Raw genomic sequence first — 24,156 nt, forward strand, 5'->3', positions numbered from 1 at the left:
GCAGTCATCCTAGCTTCAGGATCGGCTCGAGAGGGGCCTCAGCAGCAGGGAGACACTGCTGCCCCTTGGATGTTGCCGCCAAAAAGGCCACGCTTATGTTTTTTTCAGGGGTCAAATCCCGAGAGGCACTGCACTCCCCTAACACAGTCTCCCAAGCACAAGCCCCCCTCACACACAAATGCCCCCAAAAAAGGTGCCTGTTCATTGTGTGAACGTTACAAATGTGCATTTATTGAATTTAATAAAGATTTTGTTTTGTTCTAAAACATTGTAAATCAAATAAGTTGGAGCAGGCGAGTGCTACTGTTCCCCCACGGCACGCTAGAGGGCGACAGCCCCTCCCCCACAGTCCTGCAGGTCAGTCGGCTAGCTGTTCACCTTCCTCGGTGGCGTGCTTGTGCAGTCTCACCTTGGGTAGAGAGAACTGTAAGTGGATCTTTTTGCCTCCAGAGCAAATACCCACTGCCCCGTTCTTTTCCATAACGGACCGCAACACCCCCGAGAATGGATGCGCTAGCGCACACATGGCCCAACACGCTGCTATATGCATTTCCCCCGGTGGAAATGATTCTGTCTGTTCTGAAGAGGGTGCGCCAGCAGGGGCTCTCCCTGATCCTGGCTGTTTCTAATGTTGCTGAAGTTTGATGCTGTTCTGAGCATTATTTGTGGCTTTTTGGTGGCGGTTTATACTTGGACCCATTTACTGCAATGTATTGTTGTCGTGCGGTCATTTCTGAGGTTGCTAAAACTACGCAAGCTAGCGGTCTGCAAACTTTATCTCTCGAGGGGGGGTCGTACTCGGTGTTACGGTGTGTTAGAACATGGATTAAATTTATACCGGAATATCCCTTTAATGTACAGTATGTTCATGTGAGACTGTGTGTGTTTGTGTGCACTCTGTTAAGGTGATTATTTTCAGGTTTTAAAAAATAAATAAGTAAATAAAACAAATGTGCAACTTAGGAGTTTCAGTTTTTAGAGCCTTGAGAAGTTTCCTCGACCAAAACTGTGAATCTCTACCAGATCTATAAACGTTCTGTAAGCTGACAGAGCAGGTGGTCCTCACTGAAGCGTGTCGAAATAAAGATTCTCAGTCCAGATAAGCAGAACATGTTTCATTAGACTCGATACAATATGGACTTTAAAGGGGGAAAACCATCCTGAGTTCAAGCTTACAGAGACTTTGAGGCTGGAAGTTAAACAAGTGAAAGATCAGGGCAAGATGATATGAATCAGTTCACTGCAGCAGACACCGTATATCAGTCTGATAAGAAGTGATTCAGGAAAAGCGGTTACATCCTTTAAAGCTGCTCTGCTTTGTCCTCGTTTTAGTCTTACTTCCTGTCGGTTTCGCAGGTAGCGCCCCCTCCCTCCTCTCTACGTCAGCACACTTGCACGACTCCTCTTCTGCTGTGTCCCAGTTCAGGGTCTGCATCCTTCGAAAGGACCCGGCCTTGGAAGGCGAGTCCTTCAGAGAGACCTTGTTAACCACCTGCCTCAGAAGGATGCAGACCCTGAATTGAGACACAGCATTTGTTTTGAGACGCTGTCTTTGCCCCTTTGCCTCTTGTTTGTTTTTCCTCTCCATCCTCTCTGCCTTGAATGGATAAAGTGGGCAGGGACACCAGACATCTTCTTTCCTCTTTTACTGTATGAGCGCTGGGAGGAGAGACATGGATTACTGACCAAGTTCTCTGTAACACTGATTACTGTTGGAATATTGTGTTATTTAACTATTAAACAGATCACTTACAGCAGTGTTAATGGTCTGTAATAAACATCGAGTTTCCACAAGCAGCAACTTCGGCTGCGGCTGTTCAGTCAAATATGAGTGAAACAATACTGATGAAGTGACAAAGTGTTCCTGAGACTCTGCACTGTGCACATTTAGAGACAATAATACACAATATCAATTTCTGGAACCACTTTTAATAGATCCTTTCAATAAAAAAGTAAAAAACAAACAAGACATATTTACAATGTTGACAATAACGAGGTGCAGATGTTACAAACAGCTGTAGATAAAGGCTTTTATGAAAGTTCAGTGTGTAACAAAATATAACATTTGCCAAGAAGGAACTTATTTGCCAGAACAGGAAACGGAGTAAAGCTTATGGACAGTTTTTTGTTGTGTAGTTAAACCAGCAGACGTGTTAGAAAAGCCGACATGCTGAACAACTTAAAGTGCTTTCCAGTCTACAGGAGTCTTCCCTGATTTCTTCAGCAGCTCGTTGGCTCTGGAGAAATGCTTGCAACCAAAGAACCCTCGATGAGCCGACAGTGGAGACGGATGCACAGCCTGCAGGACGTGATGGCGCCTCTACAAACCCAAAGAACACAAACGTAAGATGCATGAATGTGGTATAAGGATATTGTGTTTGGATCGAACAGTGTAGACTCACCCTGTCGATAGCAGCTCCTTTCTTCTGAGCGTACGACCCCCACAGCATGAAGACGAGGCCCTGCTGGTTGTTGCTGAGCCACTGAACCACAGCGTCCGTGAACGTCTCCCAGCCTTTGTCTTTGTGGGAGTTGGCCTGGTGCGCTCGGACGGTCAGCACAGCGTTGAGCAACAGCACGCCTGACGAGCGACGAGGTCACAGGTCCAGTTAATGAGCAACAGCTGTCTGAATATTCAATTGATTTATTTTACTTTTTAAAATATACCTTGTTTGGCCCATCCAGTCAGATCTCCGTGTCCGGGGTGCTGAAAGCCTTCGATGTCCGACACCAGCTCTTTGTACATGTTCTCCAAACTGAAAAAGAAAAGATGGTCTGTATTAGAAACAGACTAGTTCACAGCAAAGAGTTTAATAAGTAGTGGAAGGCACTGAGAAGGTTTTTTAAACCTGGGTGGAGGATTCACCGGTCGTCTCACACTGAAGCACAGTCCGTGGGCTTGGTTCGGACCGTGATACGGATCCTGGCCAAGAATCACCACTTTGACCTGGAATCAGACGGAGGTTAAACTAAATCATTCCCAGATACTTCAGATGACACGTGTTAGAGAAAGACAACACACAGAGCTTTATGTAATTTATCAGGGAGAGGATCCGGACAAAAACACTAAACTGACCCGTGACGATTATTATGCTCATTAATGTTATTGGAAAAGAATTTAAGCGCATTTTTTTCTTCTTCTTGGTATTCATACGTAGTTGATTAGTCGTGTTTTTATAGGAGAAGTGTGGCCCTATGTTACAGATCTCAGTTTGACATTAATTCTTTTATTCAGTTTTAGATATTTCAATGGACAATGAGGTCAAACCACTACATACTTTTTTCCCAACACATTGTGTGGATCGTGCAGCACTTTTGTTGCAGTCATGAAGTTGAACAGAAACCAAATCAGTGCAAATCTTTTAAAAAACACCTCTCGCTGAGGATTGTTGTGAAGTTTGTTCACATGTCTGCATGGTGTCATCTCTTGTCTTTTGTCTTCCCACAAATCTACTTGGGTGTCAGACAATAATGTCTCAGGTGAGCTGAACTTACATCTCGGATATCGCACATCTGTGTCCAGGTGAAGACTTGTTCAGCAGGTGGGTACACCGTGTGGCGTTTCCTCTCTTCAGACACGAAGCTCATCAACTGTGAAGAAAAAGACAAGGAGCTTTTTAAACTGTTGCAAACAGAAGAGACAACATGTGTAGTGTGATGATGATGATGATGATGGTCGGTCCTCTCACTCGTCTGAAGTAGGGTTTTCCAAACTCAGCCGACAGTCCGTTTCTCCAGTTCTCCCCGAACCCTGGAGGCGTCTGAGCGGAAGCGAGCTTCTCCAGCGCCGCTCGCTTGTTGCGGGCGATCCTGTCCAGCTGATCCGGGGACAGAGGAGCAGGAGGCGGGCTGGACGGCTCCGGCTCCACCGCCGACACCGACTTAAGCTTCTTCCTCTGGAGGATTTTAATGTATTGAGCGACACATACAGCTGGTGAGAAGCGAGCAGCTGGAGGTGAACGCGGCTTTAAAAACCTTCGACACCGCAACACAAACATTCTCGTGCTAACAGCGAGCAGCACCTTTTAACAACAAGCACGAACACGGCGGCGCCTGTGAACGCAGCTTTGATTCCGCTGAATGTGTCGCGGGAAACAACAACCCCACTGACTGAGTAACTTCTGCAAATACACTGTAAGTTATGTTTTAATGTTAATAAAGTTGTTTTCTCATTATTAAAGACACATTCTAGCTCATGTTCACGGACTCACCGAGTCGTTTCCATCCTCCTCGGCTTCATTTAGATCCTTACAGACTCTCTTCTTCGTCACGGGCGTGAAAAACGAGTTAATAGTTTTCTGTCCGATCATTTTGCCGAGGAACACTTTGGCGGAAAAGTGCCGTAAAGTCAGAAACTTTAACTTAAGAACTAACGTGGGAGCAAAACAGCGGCGAGCTGCTCGGACGTCCACCGGAATCACAGTATTTGGCGCCCTAACAAGTGACGAAAGCAGAGTTATGATAATGAGCTGAGGGTTGTTCAAGACAAACTGCTGCTTCAAGCGTTCGCTTCAGTTTATAGGAAAGAATCGCGTTTAGCGTAAGAGAAATAGACGTTTCTTAATCATTTTTAGCTTTTTGTGATTATTTTTCCGTTTGTTAACGTTTAATGTCAAGATCTTTTGCTATTCTGATTAATATTTAAGTTGTTTTTCAAGCCAAAATGTCCAAAATTGCTTCTTCCGTGTTCTTAAATGTCGTAAATGACAGTATGTTGATTATCTTTAATATATAGTCTATAGTCAACAGATTACAATGTAGTTTTCTTAGTTAAAGGCTTTTGATTTAAATGATCTTTAAAGGTCAAACTCAGAGAGGTGGCATTTACAATATAAACTAGGAATATTTATTTTATATATTTCCATGACTGAATCAACAATTCTGCAGGAAAAAACAGCATAGACCAGCACCAAAACATACTAGTGACTGGTCACCAGCAAGACTAAGACCAGGTGCTGGTCTCTGCTGGTTTTTCCAGAAGGGAAGCAGTCCTCAGATGGGAGTAATGTCCCCAGAATGCTGTTTTTTTTTTTTAATCTCAGAAAGATGACAGAGGTAAAACAGTTTGCTTATTCAATCGTAACAATTAATGAAGATTTTTCTATTCTGATTCCCCAAAACTACACAGTGCACTTTTTTAATTCAACAAAATATAGTAGAATTCACCTCAAAAGATGGAAATACTAGCAGACGATACAATCAACCATTCAGACTGTTGTTGTCATACTTTGTCCACATTTATTCATTTTCATTTTTTAATATCTTAATGTTTTGTTCTTCTTTGCATCATCCAGGTCCTGAAAAAAAGTTCCTTAAAGTGTCACAGACGATTCGATTCCCTGCGATGGAAAAGTTTGTGGTTCCGAGGCGGCAGAAACGGTCCGGCACCAGTGAAGCACCGAGTCCACAGAAGAAGATCAAACTGGAGAGTGATGAGAAGATGAAGCAGGAGGAGGAGGAGGAGGAGGAGGAGGAAGGTGAACATGCCTCTTCAGCAGAGTTCTCTCATCCTGTCCCCTGGCAGAAAATAGAGGCCGAGGGACTCGACTGTGATTACGCTCTGCTGTTCTCCAAAGAGGAAGCAGACAAGCTTTTCAGACAGCTGGAGGAGGAGGTGGTGTACTCAACAGGTACAACGTCAAAGCCTTTTTCTGTGAAGCTGTGAGCAGAAGTTGCAGCGTAGTTAAACAATTGTGGCTTTTTTTTTGTTCCAGGAGAAGAAGCAAGAGTCCAGGTGTTTGGAAAGGTGTACGATATACCGAGGAAGCAGGCCACATATGGAGACGCTGGTCTGACCTACACTTACTCTGGGGTGAAACGTTTAGCTTGTCCGTGGACGCCGACTTTGGAATATATCCGGGATGCTGTAACAAAAACAACCGGACAGACATTTAACTTTGTGCTCGTCAACAGGTGAGACATTAGTTGTGAAGCTCTCAGGTTGACGTGTCTCCCTGCTGAATGTGTTCTTCTCTCCTCCTCCAGGTACAAGGATGGGCAGGATCACATGGGGGAGCACCGTGATGATGAGAAGGAGCTGGACCCCCTCTGTCCCATCGCCTCTGTCTCTCTTGGAGCGGCACGAGACTTTATCTTCCGGCACAAAGACACGAGGGGAAATCAGGCCCGTCGACAGATCGAACCCGTGAAGATGGAGCTCGCTCATGGCAGCCTGCTCCTCATGAACTCCCCGACCAACACCTTCTGGTACCACAGCCTGCCCGTCCGCAAGAGGATTTCCCAGCCTCGTATCAACCTCACCTTTAGACGCATCCTGAAGGATGCAAAGAAATGACCAAGTGTGGATTATCAGTAGGACAATACCGAGGAAACATCTCACAAAGGGGAGGACAAGTCTTTGGACGCAAGGATAAATATCACAAATCTAACACATGTTGACGCACCGGCTGAATCTGACTCAGTGACAGCTCGAGGCAAAACATGAGGACGTGTCAGCTGGGACTCTAAAATCAACACTAAATAAACCTGACAGACGGTAAAGTAACGTGTCATGTTTGCTTGCTGTAAATTAAACCTTTAAGATGTGTTATCAGGGTTCTCATGCTTCCTGGAAAACCTGGAAAACAGTTGATGGAAAATTAGAGAAAAGGCAGAATGTCCTCCAAAATCCCAAATCCCAAATTCAGTATATATGTATGTATATATATATTGTGAAAATATAGATTTGTCTTAAAAGGAAACCAGTTACTTGTTCGTTTTTAGATACATGTCTTATTTTTCCTTTTGTATATTTACTGTGGCTCTTGATTAAAGCAAAAGCATTATTTACCTGATTACTTGGTTAGTCGATGGAATAATAGGAAGACCTCAATTACTGAAATAATCAATAGCTTCAACTCTAATAACACCTGACCTGCTGTCAGCATTTGTGACTGGTTGTCGGTGTTCAAACAACACTGAATAACACACTGTAATTCACAAGAGAAAAAGACATTTGGGTTTGAAATTGATTAATTAAGGAACATATCAGTGTATGTGTATGAGTCATGTTTGCTGGCTGTAAAATAAACCTTTAACATGCGTTTATATCTGAAGCAGAGTTGTGTGCTGTTTATTTATCAAAAAAAATAATATAAAAAATAAATTGGATGCTGTCTGCTGATGTATGAACCCATCCTGAGCTGTTGTCAGTGGTTACAGTCAGTAAACTGCTCGTCATCATTCAGAAAAGTTCATAAACGTCCAATTAAACATGGAAAAAATCTCTGTTTGCTGTTTTGGACGTCAGCGTGGGGGGGGGGGGGGGGGGGGGCGTGGCTACGCTTGCTGACGCGTGACGTTGCCCGGAAGCGCTCCTGCCCAGCTGCGCCCTGTCTGTCAGGGCTGATGTTTGAACCGCTGACCAACTGACGATGCCTGTAGAGAGTCTACCTGTCCGGGATGCGTCCGTTCACCTCCGTCTACTACAGCAGTATCTGTTCCTCCTGAAGAAATACCCCATCATCACCAAATCTGTGACGAGGTCAGTGAAAAGTGAAGTTTTTAATTAACGTTAGCGCGATAAATTGACTGATTAGCTTGTTGGTGCAGCTTTGTTCAGTTTGACAGTCACATATGAGACAGTGTCGCTCTCTAAAGCACTGTTAAAAAAGTAAAGTTACTCTCGGCTACATTACAGCAAGTGTCGCCATTTGTTAGCAGCTTGTGTTTGACTGTTGGCTGCAGAGTGTGTCTTTGTTTGCACTGTCACTAATGCTGTCAGCCAATCAGCATCTGCCAGGAAAAACCTCCCCCAACAGCTGTGTGACACTGATGTGATTGGGTCACAGTGTCTCATCATGAATGTACCTGTTACTGCATGCTGATGTGTGTGTGTGTGTGTGTGTGTGTGTGTGTGTGTGTGTGTGTGTGTGTGTGTTTCAGTGGCATCCTCTCAGCTTTAGGAAATCTTCTGTCTCAGATTTTGGAGGCAAGAAAAAAGGCCAAAGATGGAGCCCCGGTCAGTCCGATTGACACAGCTGGAGCTGCACGCTACGCTGTTTATGGGTGAGACTTCACGCAGACTCAACGTAGAGGGTTGATTTGCTTTCCACGGCTCATCTACATTAAGAAAATCAATGTGATTCTGTTACCGTGTCACAGTGTTCCCTGTTAACCTTGTTGTCTCTTGCAGGTTGCTCATCACAGGACCGGTGAGCCATTACTTCTACCAGCTGATGGAGGTGTGGATGCCCGCCACAGACCCGTACTGTATAGTCAAGCGCCTGCTACTGGATCGACTTTTCTTCGCCCCTGGATTTCTGCTCATTTTCTACTTTGTTATGAACATCCTGGAGGTGGGTCATCGCACGGACTGTCCCTCCTTAATCATCTCAGTGGAGAAGCGCCCTGTCGATATTGATGTATTGCACCGGCACATGCACCCATCAGACACAGCATTAAAACCCATTGAGAGGTGAAGTGAATAACATTGATTATCTTGTCACAAAGCATTGTTCTGCTGGGAAATTGGTTCCAGGCATTCATGTGGAAACCGCTTGACACCCACCACCCACCTAAACACCGCTGCAGATCATGTACAGCCTCTCCAGGGGGTGAGGGTGGAGGGCTACTGCCATCTGGGAGCGCTGTTGCCATGTTTGGATAGGTGGTGTGTGTCAAGTGGCATCTACATGAATGACGCTTACTGTCCCAGACAACCTCTGTAGTCTCATCTAGCAACTTTTCTGCTTTTTTATGTCACGTTAACACTTTAAAATTCACAAGTTTGGTATTTACTAATTTTATGTTGTAGAGCAAAACGTAAAAATCGCTGAGCTTGTGGAAAAAAAACGTATTGACTTTGAGACGAGAGAACTGGAAGTACAAAAAGTTGATTTTTTTTAATTAGCTTTGGTAAAATGCCTGAAATAAGGTCTGCGGTTACCACAGGCTTAAGATATGTACATGTTTTGTTCTACGACATAAAAAACATTGTTAAATGTTCCACAGTTTAATTAGAATGTGCTTACGTGTCTTTAAAATCAGCATTTTTAAGTGTCTACAGAGGTTGTCGGGGACATTTAACGTAATCACAGCATACACAGAGTCTCATCTACTCACTTATCCGTCTTAACAGCCCGACTTGAGTTCCAAACTATTCTAACTCTGACTTTACCACATGTACATTGATCAGTTTATAGATAACGTTTATCATAATTTTGAAGCAAGGCATTTTGTGGTGATGAGATTTAATGTCGTCTGTTCACGTTAGCTTTCTACTTCTAGTGACTTAATTTATGCTTCAAAAATCACAAAAGTGGTGTTCATCTGTAAAATTTATCATAAACTTTGTGTTCGACACAAAGATCTCTTTCTGCAATATTCCAAAATTCCACTGGCTTTTTGTCGAGGGAGCCAGGGAGATGCTAACCTCCGGGTTAGCCTCCAAAAATGCGTCATGACTATACAACTCTATTTACCTCCTACGAAGCTTTTGTATTCATAGAAATTAAGGATAAAATGCTAAAACAAATGCTGTTTGTTGTCACTCCAATCTCTTCTCAGGCTAAAGGATGGGGAGACTTTGAAAGGAAGATGAAAGCGAGTTACTGGACTGCCTTAAAGATGAACTGGAAAGTCTGGACTCCCTTCCAGTTCATCAACATCAACTTCGTGCCTGTCCAAGTATGTATTTCACTGGCATCCTGTCATCGATGCAAATAATGAGTCACACACTAACATGTCTGTGTTTTTGCTTCCAGTTCCGAGTGCTGTTTGCCAACATGGTCGCCTTGTTTTGGTACGCCTACCTTGCATCTGTGAGGAAGTGAGACGTTCTTCATCTGGAGGGAAACGGTTTCTTCACTGTACGACTGAATACGTGTTACTTATCTGGACAGTAATTGTCACATACAGGGGCTCTCTACGGATTATCTGCCAACAAACCACTGAGTTTAAAGCCATTCTAACCTGCTGCTGATACTTCGACTGTGTTTCTGACAACAGAACATAATACATGTGGTTTACTATGGATTGTTTTTTTTGTTTTTTTACAGAGCACTGCCAAGATGTTACAGTAAACCTGGAGTTATATAATTGAGGCAGTCTCTGTTATATATCAGAATAATGTCAGGTTTAAATTTCTAATACCAAAGTGCCTTTTTGTTTTATGACGTTTGTGGTCTGAACAGAAAGCAGCTCCAACTCTGAGCTGAGGAAATATTCAAGCACAAGAAGTCTGAATACGCATGAAAATTCAACATCTGGGACTTTATTGAAATTTTTTAAAAACAGTTTCCAATTGATATTGATGAACATTTACAGGTCTAATGAGATTATAACATGCTGCGTTGTGGAATGACTAAATCAGGACACACATCAAGGAATGCTTGAATTTCTAAGCACATAATCAAAAATAATTTAAGCCCGGATTCATGAAAAATGTCAAATGTCAAAATGTGTGTGTGTTTAACCTGTGTATGGACAAAACCAAATAAAACCTATTAAGCCATTACAAATCTTTAAGATTTGAGACAGTTACAGGTCTGGGAATGATTTTCCAAGTCAAAAATAAAGGTAATAAAAAATGCAGCATTGAAGGTCATCATTTCTGTCCTCAGCCTCCTCTCAGACGGAGCAACAGATGGATGGTGCTCTGATTGGTGACGTCGTAGTCTGTCAGTCTTCCAGTGGTCATCTGTCTGCTCTGGTGGAGGAGCCTCTGCTGGCTCACTGGGACCCCCTCTCTTTGCTCCACCCTGGCCTTGAAGTGGTCCACAGTCTCCTCAGGTGTGATGTCATAGGTGCTCAATTGGCCCTTCTCATTCCTGAGGAACACCTGGATGGGTGGCGGCTGGGCGACCTGGACAGGTGGCGGCTGGGAGACCTGGACGGGTGGCGGCTGGGTGATCAGGAGAGACACCTGGGAGCCGGACTGTAGACCGTACTCGTTGAGAGGCTTTGAGTCGTCGTTGAGAGGAGTCCTCTGAGCGCCATCAAACACCAGCTTCTGCTCCTGAACAGAGACTCCCAGTTTGTTCTGGATGAGTTGCTTCAGGGACCTCACGGTGTCCTGTGGGTTCACCATCAGGTTGTGGGACGGCCCACCCAGCATAGTGATGGTGATATCCATGATGAGCCTGGAAGATAATTGAAACTGTTGTTAAAAGTAGCCGAAAGTTGGACTTTTCTATCAGCAAAGATATGATGTTCAAATATGCTGATGTATAACTGAAAGTCGCCCCCACAAAAAAGTGTTAAAGAGGTCATATTATGCTAATGTTCAGGTTAATACTTTTATTCGGGGGTCCGAGTAGAAAGCAGGAAGTAGGAAACTTTACATACTTTAAATTTCATATAACACATTATTTTTCTCATATGGTTCATTGCTGCAGCCTGCCTTTACACACTGTGACTTAAATGCCCAGTTTTAGCTACAGAGTGAGACATCTGTTCTCCGTTCAATCTTTGGTGAGAGACGCACATGCGCATTAATTAACGGGCAGGATGTAGCCAATCAAAGGCAAAGTAGGGCGGGTCATGATGAGCAGGTAGTGTCTAAAAATAACATCACTACAGCAGAAGCATCTGTATGTCTGCTGCTGACTGAGTGTTTATATATTTTATGATAAATATATTCATATAAGGCCTGTTACAAAGTAGTTAGGGGCCTTAAGCACATAAATAGGTAATTTTACACAAATTAATCTAAAAGCACCAAATTTGGCACAGATGTAGCTCAGGTCATAATTTAGCTAGGGCGCCGGAGCCAGCGACCCTCGGGGCCAAGATGGCAGCCAAATTCAATATGGCCGCTGCCCGAAAAATGTATATTATTTTTGTAACAATTTGACATAATATAATATTGCCTTGCAATAATAATTGTGTCTTATTCTTTCTTATATGATTACACTTTAAAATGTATTCACCTGTATACACTGAAAGCATTTCACTTTTATAAGGAAATGAATCAACATTGAGAATATCCTTCAAAGTTGTGGTAAAAAAAGGATTTTCAACCACAGTCTTGAAAAGAATACAGGCTCCAGACTTACACAAGCATAAATATAAATATCCCAATGGATTTCCTCTGGTCAAAAAATATAAAATAGACACCACATCCTCATTTGTAGCGCATTTGGTTAAATATTTGTAGCCAAAACCCTTGTTTGGACAGCAGCCATATTCATTTTAGGGAATTTGGGGGGTCCTGATATACCCAATCATAAATGTAAGTATTCCAATGGGTTTCCTATGGTCAAAAAAGGTGAAATAGACATCAAGTTTGTCTCATCTGGCTCAAAAGCTATGGCCTAATCCCTTTCAGGTGGCGGCCATATTGGATTTGGCCACCATCTTGGTCTCAGGGATCATTGGTTCAAGCGCCCTGGCTAAATCATTTCAGTATACCCTCAGCTATTTGTATTTTGTATTTGTTACTCATGTGGTTCAAAAGTTATAGCCGGAACCCTTTTCAGGCAGCGGCCATATTGGATGTGGCCACCATCTTGGCTCCAAGGGTCGCTGGCTCCGACACCTAGCTAAATTATTTCAGTATGACCTGAGCTGAATCTGTGCCAAATGTGGTGCTTTAAGATGAATTTGTACGAAAATGTGCTTACGGCCCCCAACTATAGTGACACACATAAGCCACAGAAGTAGTGTTGTGACGTTCATGAACGAACCGATTCTATTGAACGGCTCGTTAACATGAGCGATGGGAACCGAGTCGCAGCTGGGAACCGTTCTTTTTTTTAATATATATCACTGTTTGCTCCTCCTTTGCGCCTCCCCTGAGTGGGACAGAGAAGTTACATGGGGAGGAGCGCAGTCCAGCTGCACGGTGCTTATTAGATATGCAAATGTAGCATGACGCCACCTGAGTTGTGCACGCTGCCTTTGCGTAAAAAAAAACCAACAAAAAAAAAACAGAAACACGTGACTGCCCTGCCTCGAGAGTCCATTGCAGAGTTTATATAAGTAGTAATAGTGGGCTTTATGTTCATATTTTCCTCTTATTTATTCTAGTTTTATCTATTTTTTTTTCGAACAAAAATAATAACTGTATAGAACTTGCTCTGAGGACAGTTTAGGAGTCCTCCTCAGGGTTTAACTTTTTTTTTTTTTACAAAGCAGCAAAATGCACCCCAGGACAGTCCACCAGTATATGCAGATTAGTAATAGTGGGCTGTATGTAAATATTTTCCTCTTATTTGTTGTAGTTTTATCTATTTTTCTAATACTTGAAGTATTTTTTGTAAAATGTTTTTTGCAAGTGTTAAGGTCACAGTTTTGCATGAATAACAAGTCATGGTAGCTTGACACACATACCAACAATTTGTACTAAGGGTAAATCCAAAATAGTGATGTCACTGTCAAAGCAGAGTGATATGGCGCAACCTTGTGGAATATTTACAATGAATCCAGATCAGGCTTTAAAATCTAGTCCACACATGTCAAATGAGGTTATAATCAATATTTCAGAATAATTCAAACTCAGATATTGGTGGGATATCTAATTTTTTATTATTTTGTTCCAAATCTCACCCCATCATACCTCCCAGTGATTATTTCCAAGATAAAATGAGTTGTCATCAGGCTGGCTTCTTAAAACTTAATAAATATAAAAATCAGTCAAATGAGCCAGTTTTTTGAACGGCTCTTTGAAAGGAACGGCTCACCAAGATCCGGCTCCCCTCAAAGAGCCATAAATCCCATCTCTACACAGAAGTAAGAGCTGTTTTTCACTGAATTCCACCAAATTAATGAGCCTATAGTTTAAAAATGCACTACTTTGGTTCTGAACTGCCGAGGAACTAGAACACTAACAAATGAAGCCAAGGGGTGATTAAAAAAAATGAGAGGACGAAGTTGTTGTTTTTTTCATTCTGCAGCAGAATAAGGTCAAATCTGAGGTGTAACAATCTCTTCAAAGTCCTAATACTGACAGCTACACTGTGTTAATGTGCTTAAACACAAATCATTTATTTGTGATTAAAGCAGATTCACCATACTGAAGGCATTTTGTTGAGGCAGTTAGATATTAAATTGTCTTTTCTCTTGAAGTGCATGTTGAAATAAAAACCTTCCTCCTCTCTGGTCCTGATTCTCTTCACTAAGTTACTAAAGTGATCAAATAAATGTAGTGCAGTAAAAAAGTACAATAGGCTACTTTGCCTCAGTATACAGTAGGGTTGGAATTTCTTCGTTTTAAGGGCATGGCCATTTGGCCTTCACTTTTCTTTTTTTTTTAAGGGCACAAAGGCCATTGTGTAAAATTTGATGATTTACCTTTCAGATTGATACCATAACATCCTAATTTATAATAAGACATGGATTATGTTTTAAAACATTTTTTAATACCGATATCAAGTTAATGTTAAATTAGAAAAAAGGTATGTAGGGGTTAGAGTTAGGTGATGTTGGTGACATTACACTGAATATTAGTTTTATTATATTATATTTTATATTTTTTATAATATTATATAATAATATTTTATACTAATATTCATAATATTAGTATTTCTCAATTGCCCAAAATTATGGCAAAGCAAATTTTTTCCAAACAGCTGTATAATAACCGTTGATGTGTGGAGTGGTTTTGGTGACACTACACTGAATAATAGTGAAGTTATTGAATATTTTTTGCAGTATCTCTTTTTGGTGTTGCACTTTGTGGACGGTCCCTGCGCCCTCGTCTCACAGACGGCTGATCATAGAGACAGAGTTAATGTCCAGCCCGGAGGACCGCTCGTATTGATGAAAATACGGCTGTAGCTCGTTGTCTACCTCACTACGGTAGTACAGAGTCCAACTTTACCGAACTAAATCAGACCCTGTAACTGTGCACTCAGGTGGCTGACCGGTGTTGACCGGGCCAGGGGCACAACGGGCTGGGCCCTTGATCAAGCATTTTTTTTGTTTTTTATTATTAATTTGTTTCAATCATTACTTTATTTGCCTAATGGGGAGACAGCTATGCCATAATCAGAAAGATTATATATATATTTTAGCAAAGTAGGCCTAAGTGACAAATGAGTACAAAGTTGCACAAAGTAAAAAAAAAAAAAAAAAAAAAAAAAACCGCAACAGGTGTGGCAGCGCGTGTCTCCTCCACCCGCAGGCATCACACCGGCCCGCTGTGATGTACTGTGTAGCTTATACATGCAACATTTAGCTTTAAGATGTAAAGAACAAAATAAAAAACAGGATATAATTAACTTTGAGCAAGTTTGGAGGAAAGTCTGAGGTATGGAACCATTTTAAAACAAGTCGTGGGTCGTTAAGTGCGGCACTTGTTGCATTATTCATTGAAATAATTCTAAACTGATTTCTGTAACAACTCGGAGTTGAAGTTGAGAACGTCAGTTATAACAGCTCAGGTAGCCTATTTTAAAAAATGTCGGGTTTAAATCGGGCTCGGACACAACGTGCACGGGATCGGGTCAGGTCAGGCTTGATTTTTTAGGCTCAATCTAAGCTCTACAGTAACAGAAAATGGAAAAGTGCCTCACAACTGTGTTATCTGTCGCTCTAATCACAGTACTTAGGAATATTCCATCACTGGATTTATTAGGCCTACATGTTTAAAATACGCATACAAACTGTTGTTAATAAAGAGATTTTCTTACCTTGTTATCACCAAAAATGCAGAGAGAGAGCCAGCGGCTCATCTCCTGTTTATATGGGCTTGGTCAGCTGATCTTGAGTACGTCACGTAGCGGTGTCAGGTCTGCCTGCCCCTCCATGAAGCATGCAGCCAGACCTGCTCTTCACCACAGGTGAACAGCGATGATTCACAGCATGAGCATGATTGCTGGCTGCATGCTTCATGCGGGCAGGCAGACCTGACACCGCTACGTGAGGCACTCAAGCCTATCCACCTGTCTGTCTGGAGAAGATGGAATTGGCTATTAGTAAACTTGCCACAAGCGAATTCACCCTTGCTTTTCGAGGAGTGGGGATATCGGTTGTTTGTGTTAAATCTTTTAATTTGAATAAAGTTTAATTTGAATTTCCGTCTGCTGTCTGTCTGACCATGATAACAAGTGTATGAGGGAAACAATGCAGGCGCGCGGAGGTGGGGGGGGGGGGGGGGGGGGGGGGGGTTGTAATCAATAATCAGACAGCTGTCTGTGTCGGCTGTTTATCTTGCCACAAATCTTAAACTTCTTCCAGATATTGAGTTTACTGTTTCTGTTGTAAACATCGCTGTTCCTACAGTCACTGTAGTCATTTCTTGGTTTTGTCACATTTTTAGATGTGTAGCCTGTATTTCTAGTTTGCACTTGGCCTCCAATAAATAGCCTAATAATAAACAGTTTCATTGCTTTTTAAGAGTTGCAATTAATTAATCAACATATTGTGCGAATTGCATAAAAGACAACACAAAGCCCTCACAGGTCAAATACGTTCAGTCTTTTTACACCATTTACTACAGACATGACATTTTCCACCAGCAAGTGAGCAGATTTGTTCATAGAGCACAGGTCCGCAAACTCGATTGTTGATGACTTCTTTGAACTTGTTACCAAATGAGATGTCAAAGGAAATTTCCATGCTTATGTCTATTGTGACTGTGATCAATGATGCTGTCCTTCTAATCAAAACTCCCTGTTGCCCCACTGATCTGTATTCTCTTATTAGTTAGTCATTTGTTGTGCAACATGATCAGTGTGTGAGTGTGTGAGCCTGTCAAGCGGGAGGGGGTTGGGGCACGGCTATTGTGTTCTTAAGGCCTGAAAACACACACGCACACACACACACACACACACACACACACACACACACACACACACACACACACACACACAGAGGCTGTCAGGCGCTCTCTGTCTCCTGCAGCGGGTCAAAATCTCCGTCAATTGGTCCGTCTTCAATATAGACAGTGGACTGAACCAATCAGGATATAGTAGGAAAGCGGCCCTGCGCTGTTCCCTGTAACTCCTGCGAGTTTCATAGTTGAGGAGTTGCAACATGAAGAATGAAGAATCTCACTGTAGATGCTGAAAAAAATGTACAAAGATCACAGACATGTTCGCTGGAGGGGCTGCTGTAGCCTCCACGTCCTCTGTGACAGCAATGATCCAGCAGGTTGAAGGTGAAGACAGCAGCAGCGGGCAGGGAGAGGAGCAGACAATTCACTGTTGTAATTTTCAGGCCCGTTGAGAACTCTGATTACATGAGAATGATGAGCAATGGCGATTGATTAGTATCAGTATTACTTGGTGTTGCATACTTCCCAAAATCTGGCAGCCACGGCACCTTATACTGATAAAACAGCAAACGGTCAAGAATGAGGAGTGTTGGATGAGCAGCAAGAGTCCATTTTAGGCTACATCATAGTATTTTAGATATTTAGGTTAAAGGTGTGTTGAAAGGCTGCATAGTAGTTTGAATTATAGCAACCCTATATGCTGTGGTTAAACATGTTTTAAAAAACTGATTTTAAAACTGCTAAATGACAAGTAAAAGTTTTGCAATTTAAATGTACTTATTTGCTGGTTATTTGATAGACTTCTTGTCCTTCCCTCTGTTCTTCAAATCTTAAACTTCTTCCAGATATTGAGTTTACTGTTTCTGTTGTAAACATCGCTGTTCCTACTAACAGTCACAGTAGTCATTTCTTGGTTTTGTCACATTTTTAGATGTGTAGCCTGTATTTCTAGTTTGCACTTGGCCTCCAATAAATAGCCTTATAATAAACAGTTTCATTGCTTTTTAAGAATTACAATTAATTAATCTACATAGACTACTCCTCGGTCGGAGTGTAGTGGCAAATATATACTGGGTCATGATCATGCATATACATTTTATTTGAGAAATACACCTTCTAACAGTGAATATGAGCCTGATGTAAGACCAAGGTCAGATACTCCCTTTATAATAACAGAGCTGGAGTGAGTTAGCAACAGGTGACGCCGCAGCCCACCCAAGGCCAAGATAGAGGCCTGGGTGAGACACTTTGCAGCCATTAGGGAAGATATTAAATAATATTAAGATGATAGTCTCGCGTGATCATGACGAGGGGGGTGGTCCAAGAAGGGGCGTTGGTGACACTGACCCCAGGTATAAAAGGGGGTGATCCGGGGAGATTTCTCAGTTGTTCGGGGATACCTAATGGATTTATAACTTCTCTTGGAATAAACACCTTTTTGACTGAAGACCTGCTGCCTCGCCTCTGATTTGGACTTAGTCTCTGGAGTGAATTTTTGGACTTAGTCTCTGGAGTGATTTTTGGACTTAGGTTCTGAGCAATTTCACCTCTGCTCTGAACTTAGGTTCTGAGTGGATTTCTCCTCTGAGTTGGATCTAAAATCTGGGCTGTTTTTCCTTTATTTTGGATTTTAACCTTCAAGTGGATTTACTGGGCCTGATTGTGGAATAATTTGACGGATAAGGATGGTAGTCTCCCACTACATATTTGGCGAGCTTAGCCGCGGAGGAGAGGCCTGGTACACAGCCTGCGGCGGAGGACCGGGAGGGACCGGACGGCGGATCTCGGGCGCGCCCCACATACGTATTAAGGAATATATTTGAACTTTTTCCTTCATCTACCATACGCATTAAGGAATATATTTGAACTTTTTCCTTCATCTACCATACGCATTAAGGAATATATTCGAACTTTTTCCTTCATCTACCATACACCATTAAGGAATATATTTAAACTTTTTCCTTTATCTACCATACACCAGTAAGGAATATATTTATACTTTTTCTTCATTCATGAGTGATGCCGTCTACTCCTTCCCAGCCCACAAGTCTCAGGTATTGTCCTAAAAACCTCTCCAAAAGAACCTAAAACTGATAATTATGAAAAATAAAAAATGTTATTAGAGTAAATTGGATTAAATTATTACCATAATTTTGTTACTTCATTTTATTTATTATAAAAATAATACAATAATTTTAATTATTTTAATTATTAGTAAGTTCGGCTTTATAAAAGTAATGACCTAAATTGAGGTATTTAAGAGGCGTGGCAGCAGCCTTCAGGTCAAAAACGTGAGTATGTATGATTGATAATTATATATGTATGTTTCAGCCATATTATGTAAAAGTATGATTTAGTCAAGTCAGTCCATGTGCGCACGCGAATTATGTCTGATAATTAATGTTCATGCATAGTCTGCCCTAACCACCTTTTAATGATAAAACAAAGTATGTATGAAGAGAGATGGATAAATGTGAAAAATGTCTTTTTAACATGTTAATTTGCATGTGGATTTGTATGTGTTTGAGTCTTGGAAGTGGAATGGTGTGGTATATTGTAAAATATGTAACAGTACTGAGAATAATTGCACAAGAAAATTGCACTAAGCTGTTATCTGTTGAAACGAATAGCTCGAGCTGTGAAGAGTAAAGAAAAGGGACAGATCAGCTGAGGATAAAATGCGTGTTGATGTCGGAACAAATTGTTATCGTTGTCTAAGTGTCTTGTCAGTTGTTATTATTGTGTAGAAATCCGGAGAAGTCGTTATTAAGTTGTTATTGTGGTTTAAGATTTAGATGAGAGTTTGTAGCGGCCGTGAAGAGGGCCGGAAGAAACTAAGTCTTATCAGATGTCATTGTTGTTTAAAAAAAGTGTGGGTGATAAAGTGTTATTGTGAGTAGATTAAGAGGCTGTAGCAGCCCGTGCAGAGGGTTGAGAGAGCTACAAGTCTAATCTGCTGTTATTGTTGTTTATTGTGTTGTGAGATTTGAACAAAGAGCTCATTCGACCCGGGGAAAGGGTCAAGAGAACTGGCGGTCTTACGAATAATCGTTGTGCCCTCTCAGGAACGATTTAGACGCGCGAGAAGTTCTGTTTGGCAGAGAAGCCAAAAATCGCTGTGCCCTCTCTGGAGCGATAAAGAGATAAAGAGATAATGCGGATCCAAGAACAGCGCCTATGAAAGAGGGCTGTTATAGTGAAACAGCTGTAGAGTAGAATAGAAGAAAATAACATAAGGCCTTTGTAAATATATGTACATAAAAGTGTAAAAAACTGAAATATGCATGGATATATGTCATAAAATAAAAGAGGAATAAGAGTATCGTGTAAATAATAAAAGAATAATTGAGGCAGAACAAGTTAAAGAAGTAAATAAAAGTAGTGAGACGTGGTAGAAAAAGAGTTTCTGTTTCTTGACAAAAATACGTAAGTAAACAGTTAAATTTTTTAAGAAAAATTAATAACCGGAGGACCAGAAACGGGAGCAGTCCAGTCCAAAGAGATAACGGCAGCAAGAAGGAAAAATAGAAGATAAAAGTTGCGCAGCGCCAGCTGTGCCAGTCAGCGTCTAACGGAATGGGCAAAATGCACAGTAAGCGACCGACAGGACTGACACCCGTTCAACTAGTAATGTTAAAACACCCAATGCAAAACAGAAAAATCCAGGAATGCATGAAAAGGTGGTACAGAGTATCCTCTGGAGCCACTAAGTGGCCGTTAATAGGGACCTTTGACCTAAAATATTGTGACCGAATAGAGGCTGAATTACGGAGAAAAGACCTAAAGAATGATGATAATATGAGAAGTAGATGGGAGAATAGTTAAAAATTACGCTAGAATTGAGAGAAACAGAGGGCCAGAAGCAGGACACACAAACCAAAAATAGATCAGGGGAGACCTTGAAAACCAGCTGGGCTCTGTGCAGAGAACAATGAGACACTGTCAGGGCAGCTGCAATTTAGAAGATTTAAACCACAGCCAAAACTCTGAGCATTTAGCAGAAAACTTAGACTTAGAGTAGAGAGCAAGCATTAAATCAGTGCTGTGACAAATAAGTAATAAATAATAATAATATAGGTGGCGGCTGTAGCTCAGCAGATAGTGCAGGTCGGCTAGTGATCAGAAGGTCGCTTGTTCAAATCCCAGCTCCGGGCTGAGCCGAGCTGCATGTCGAAGTGGCGGCCTCTGCCATCAGTGAAGCCCTGCGATGAGCTGGCGACTCGTCCAGGGAATACCCTGCCTTCGCCCAGAGAGATAACTGCGATTTGCTCCAGTAACAAAACCCCGCAACCCCATAAAAGGGATACAACAGTTACGGACAATAATAATGATGCTAATAATAATAATAATGATAATGATCATAATAATAATAATAATAATAATAATAATAATAATAATAATAGTTAATAAATAATAAAGAGAATAGCAAATAATTGAAGAATAGTAAATAATAAGAGAAGTTTAATGAAAACAACTGATAATTATAGACAAAATAGAATTATATAATATGATAATAAGTTAAGTGATGAGGATAAAGTGGTGGGTGATAACACAGATATAAGCATGAAAAATTAAAATAAAAAAATGAAATAATTACTGATGATTATTTCGCCACTGAACAGTACATAGAAACTCAAGGTGTCAGAACGCATTTTTGGCTTGAACAAACATATTTTGATGAGGAAATTGGACATTAGCAAACTGAACAAGAAATTAGTCTAAAGTTGTGGCATTTGACTTAAGTTAGTAATACATACTTTTCCATTCAGTAATCAATATGATGATCAGGATGTGAGAGGAGTAGGAGAGACTCCCTTTTGGTATGTCAGAAAGTCATATGAGGGGCAATTATCTCTACATGAGGCGTTACATGAAGGTAGAAAAGATGAAATTTACTGTCCTAATAAAACATCAGGGGGTCATCGCTCTGAGAAGGAGTAAGATATGAGTTGTCATAAAAGTATGTGACCTCCACTCTGTTGTAGTGAAGTCAGTTGCATTTAGCGGACTAGAGCGCTCCATGCAGCATGTATTAAAGAGATCTGATTCATCACACGGAGTCTAACATTCTTCGGAGAATTAGCAACTCTCCACCCCACAAAAGAGTTTTAGATAATCCTTATAGATGAGTAAGAAATTAAACAGGAGTGATTTGTGCAAATGTGATAATAGGTAACATAATAATATAATAGCATTTAATAGAAAGAAAATATGATCCAATATGAGCTACTGTCATGATGATATGATACAGTACAGTATTATATGAGGCCCCACTACAATAAAATGGGCGTATGAGTGAAACTATATATATATGAAATAAGCATAAAGAATAAACTTTGTGGTGACATTCAGTGACTAGTATACAGCCTGTATACTACAGGGGTGCGTTGCTCGGAACGAATGTGTCATACAAACCACCTGGCTGAATAAGTTACCCAAAGTTAGTGTGTGCTTGATGAGATCCAACCCTATGCTTGTATGGGAAGATCAGAGTAATTGTGAATTTTGTGTGAATGATAATCCCATTGAAAGTTTAAGCACACCTGTCCCAGTGAGTCAGTTGAGAACATAAGAAACAAAACCGGGAAATTATAAGCTCTATCTGACCCTCTTACAGGCTCTGCTGAATTAAGAGCAGACAAATGGGGAAAAATGTGGTTAAAAATGTTCAACTTTGGCACTATGTCACCCATGGGGTGTTTCCAGTGAAAGGCAAATTAAGCACAGAATGTTTAAGAGAGTGTAAAAAGATAAAAGGAAAGCAGGGAAGGAAAAAGATAGACTGACAAAGTTGTTTTTTTTGTTTTGTTTGTTTTTTGTTTATTTTTTAATTTAATCAGTAGTGGGACTGAATCAGTAATGGGAAAATAGAGTTTGAGTAACAAAAAGTAGAAACAATGTAGAATTAGGAATAGACCTCCTCCCTGCTGTCTCCACACCTACAACCCTTCTCTCAACAACACCTTCTCCACACAAGGTCAGGCATCCCAGGATGACTATAGGAAGGAGGGGAACCAATACACCCTGACTGTTCAGCCCTCTTTCTACCTTCTAAAATGAGTCACAAATTAACCTTGCTTCTCCAAAAAAAAGCCTTTTTCTCCGCTAGCAGCTTCTATTGACTACTGGGTGCGGAGTTGAGATCACTGAGGGGATGATGTTCCCCGACCCCGTGCCGGAGCAAACAAGGAAGCAGACTGTCATTGAGATCCAGAAGTGTTTTGTACACAGGCCATGTCAGCCAAACAAGTTGAAGGAGGCTACAGAGGAATCACCTGACACAAAGACTGGAGTCAGGTGGGCCACAGAGTCCTGGACAAAGATGGCAGGCACTACACAACAGCCAGAGGAAAAGGAGACTGGGTCTGCATCAAGTTATCAAGGAAAGTGCAACAGCACTAACCAGAGGACTGATGCTGCAAAAGGAAGGTTATGGGAGCCCTGGGTGTAATCATCAAGAAGGGAGAGATCCAGAGGAATCCTGGCCACATGCACCAGCTAAAGGTGTCTGTTCATTTTCCAGGATCCCAGGATCTTGACACAGCCAAAGGAGACAGCAGAGGTCAGAGGTCAGAGCTTTGAGCAGCACATAGACAGGAGACACACACACACGCACACACACGAAGAGGGAAACACTGATTGACTGTTATAGGCTAAGCTTTGCTTTCTGGCAGTATTTGATAGTGTTAGGGCTCTAAGCAAGTCTGATTTTTAGAAATATAAAAGATGCACATTCTGTTGTTATCCAGTAAGAAAATATCCACTCATCCCTAGGGCTGTAAAGGTCATTGCTCATTTATCAGGGTGCCATTGTTGATTCCCTCATTTTACCATGTACCTCCCCCATCTTGCCTGAAAATAAACCAAAATGGGGGGTGGAGATTTTTAAAATACTTTAAGGTCATAAATTAAGATGTTATAACACTAATGAATGTGGGTTTTCAGTTACTGATTTAACAAATGCATATTCTAGCATTCCTGTTCATCCTGACTCACAGTTCAAGGTTGCTTTCACTATCAATGGTAAACTTTGTACATGGACGTGGATGCCATAGAGTTTTCTTCTCCAATCCAACTTTGTTCCAAAACTGCAAATGAAAACAAACAATTGCCTTATTGGATTTAGCAGGCCAGTGTTGTCCATAGGTTAAGCTTTTCTTTTTTCTTTTTTTTCTTTCATTCGTTTTTTTTTTCATTCTTTTAGGCCTCCCAGACCATAGACATCCCTTAAAGAAAAAAAATAATAAATCATGGAAATAAGACACATTTCTGAAATGGAGTGGTTTATTTAAAAAATGTAACCCCATGGTGGCGAATAGTGATTAATAGATCATTAATTAAGACAACCTTCCACCACAAAGAGCGCAATAGTGAAATTATCAAAGGGCTGTAGTAGCTGCCAAAAAGTTATGACCATAGCTGATATAATCATGTGTCCTCAAACTGTTTATGTTCTGCATGCTGTGTCATTTAACCTCAGAAAACCAAAAAAAGTACAA

General features: G+C 41.3%; 4 protein-coding genes across 5 annotated transcripts; 2 read left to right on the forward strand and 2 right to left on the reverse strand.

Annotated features, from left to right (window-relative positions):
- Positions 1–1,909: 1,909 nt before the first annotated feature.
- On the reverse strand, positions 1,910–4,451 carry LOC115582438 (uracil-DNA glycosylase-like). Of its 2 annotated transcripts, XM_030418413.1 has the most exons (7): positions 4,212–4,451; positions 3,690–3,896; positions 3,496–3,591; positions 2,850–2,947; positions 2,668–2,756; positions 2,403–2,581; positions 1,910–2,320 (listed from the first exon to the last, which is right to left on the reverse strand). In XM_030418413.1, the coding sequence occupies exons 1-7, from the start codon at positions 4,308–4,310 to the stop codon at positions 2,180–2,182; spliced, it is 909 nt and encodes a 302-aa protein (XP_030274273.1). In that variant the 5' UTR covers positions 4,311–4,451; the 3' UTR covers positions 1,910–2,179. The 2 variants fall into 2 exon arrangements, with proteins under 2 accessions (XP_030274273.1, XP_030274272.1); XM_030418412.1 differs by lacking the exon at positions 4,212–4,451 and having other exon boundaries at positions 3,690–4,025.
- Positions 4,008–6,548, forward strand: alkbh2 (alkB homolog 2, alpha-ketoglutarate dependent dioxygenase). The gene is made up of 4 exons (XM_030418414.1): positions 4,008–4,134; positions 5,295–5,630; positions 5,715–5,913; positions 5,986–6,548. The coding sequence occupies exons 2-4, from the start codon at positions 5,345–5,347 to the stop codon at positions 6,293–6,295; spliced, it is 795 nt and encodes a 264-aa protein (XP_030274274.1). The 5' UTR covers positions 4,008–4,134; positions 5,295–5,344; the 3' UTR covers positions 6,296–6,548.
- A 763-nt stretch (positions 6,549–7,311) lies between these two features.
- pxmp2 (peroxisomal membrane protein 2) lies at positions 7,312–10,531 on the forward strand. The gene is made up of 5 exons (XM_030415750.1): positions 7,312–7,483; positions 7,885–8,007; positions 8,135–8,297; positions 9,508–9,627; positions 9,705–10,531. Exons 1-5 carry the CDS (start codon positions 7,374–7,376, stop codon positions 9,771–9,773), a joined length of 585 nt encoding a protein of 194 aa, XP_030271610.1. The 5' UTR covers positions 7,312–7,373; the 3' UTR covers positions 9,774–10,531.
- Positions 10,194–11,102, reverse strand: LOC115580984 (polyubiquitin-like). Its single transcript, XM_030415751.1, has one exon. It carries the CDS (start codon positions 11,072–11,074, stop codon positions 10,559–10,561), a length of 516 nt encoding a protein of 171 aa, XP_030271611.1. The 5' UTR covers positions 11,075–11,102; the 3' UTR covers positions 10,194–10,558.
- Between the last annotated feature and the right edge of the window lie 13,054 nt (positions 11,103–24,156).

This window comes from Sparus aurata, chromosome 5 (genome assembly GCF_900880675.1).
Source record: "Sparus aurata chromosome 5, fSpaAur1.1, whole genome shotgun sequence".
NCBI lineage: Eukaryota > Metazoa > Chordata > Actinopteri > Spariformes > Sparidae > Sparus > Sparus aurata.

Excerpts from the sequence above, each read along its gene's own strand:
- LOC115582438 (XM_030418412.1), bottom strand. The coding sequence starts at position 3,998 with ATGTTTGTGTTGCGGTGTCGAAGGTTTTTAAAGCCGCGTTCACCTCCA. Across the intron at positions 2,757-2,849 it reads CCGGTGAATCCTCCACCCAG|TTTGGAGAACATGTACAAAG; the intron begins GTTTAAAAAACC and ends TTTCTTTTTCAG. Across the intron at positions 2,582-2,667 it reads GACTGGATGGGCCAAACAAG|GCGTGCTGTTGCTCAACGCT; the intron begins GTATATTTTAAA and ends GTCGCTCGTCAG.
- alkbh2 (XM_030418414.1), top strand. The coding sequence starts at position 5,345 with ATGGAAAAGTTTGTGGTTCCGAGGCGGCAGAAACGGTCCGGCACCAGT. Across the intron at positions 5,631-5,714 it reads GGAGGTGGTGTACTCAACAG|GAGAAGAAGCAAGAGTCCAG; the intron begins GTACAACGTCAA and ends TTTTTGTTCCAG. Across the intron at positions 5,914-5,985 it reads AACTTTGTGCTCGTCAACAG|GTACAAGGATGGGCAGGATC; the intron begins GTGAGACATTAG and ends CTCCTCCTCCAG.
- pxmp2 (XM_030415750.1), top strand. The coding sequence starts at position 7,374 with ATGCCTGTAGAGAGTCTACCTGTCCGGGATGCGTCCGTTCACCTCCGT. Across the intron at positions 8,008-8,134 it reads GCACGCTACGCTGTTTATGG|GTTGCTCATCACAGGACCGG; the intron begins GTGAGACTTCAC and ends TGTCTCTTGCAG. Across the intron at positions 9,628-9,704 it reads TCAACTTCGTGCCTGTCCAA|TTCCGAGTGCTGTTTGCCAA; the intron begins GTATGTATTTCA and ends TTTTGCTTCCAG.
- LOC115580984 (XM_030415751.1), bottom strand. The coding sequence starts at position 11,074 with ATGGATATCACCATCACTATGCTGGGTGGGCCGTCCCACAACCTGATG.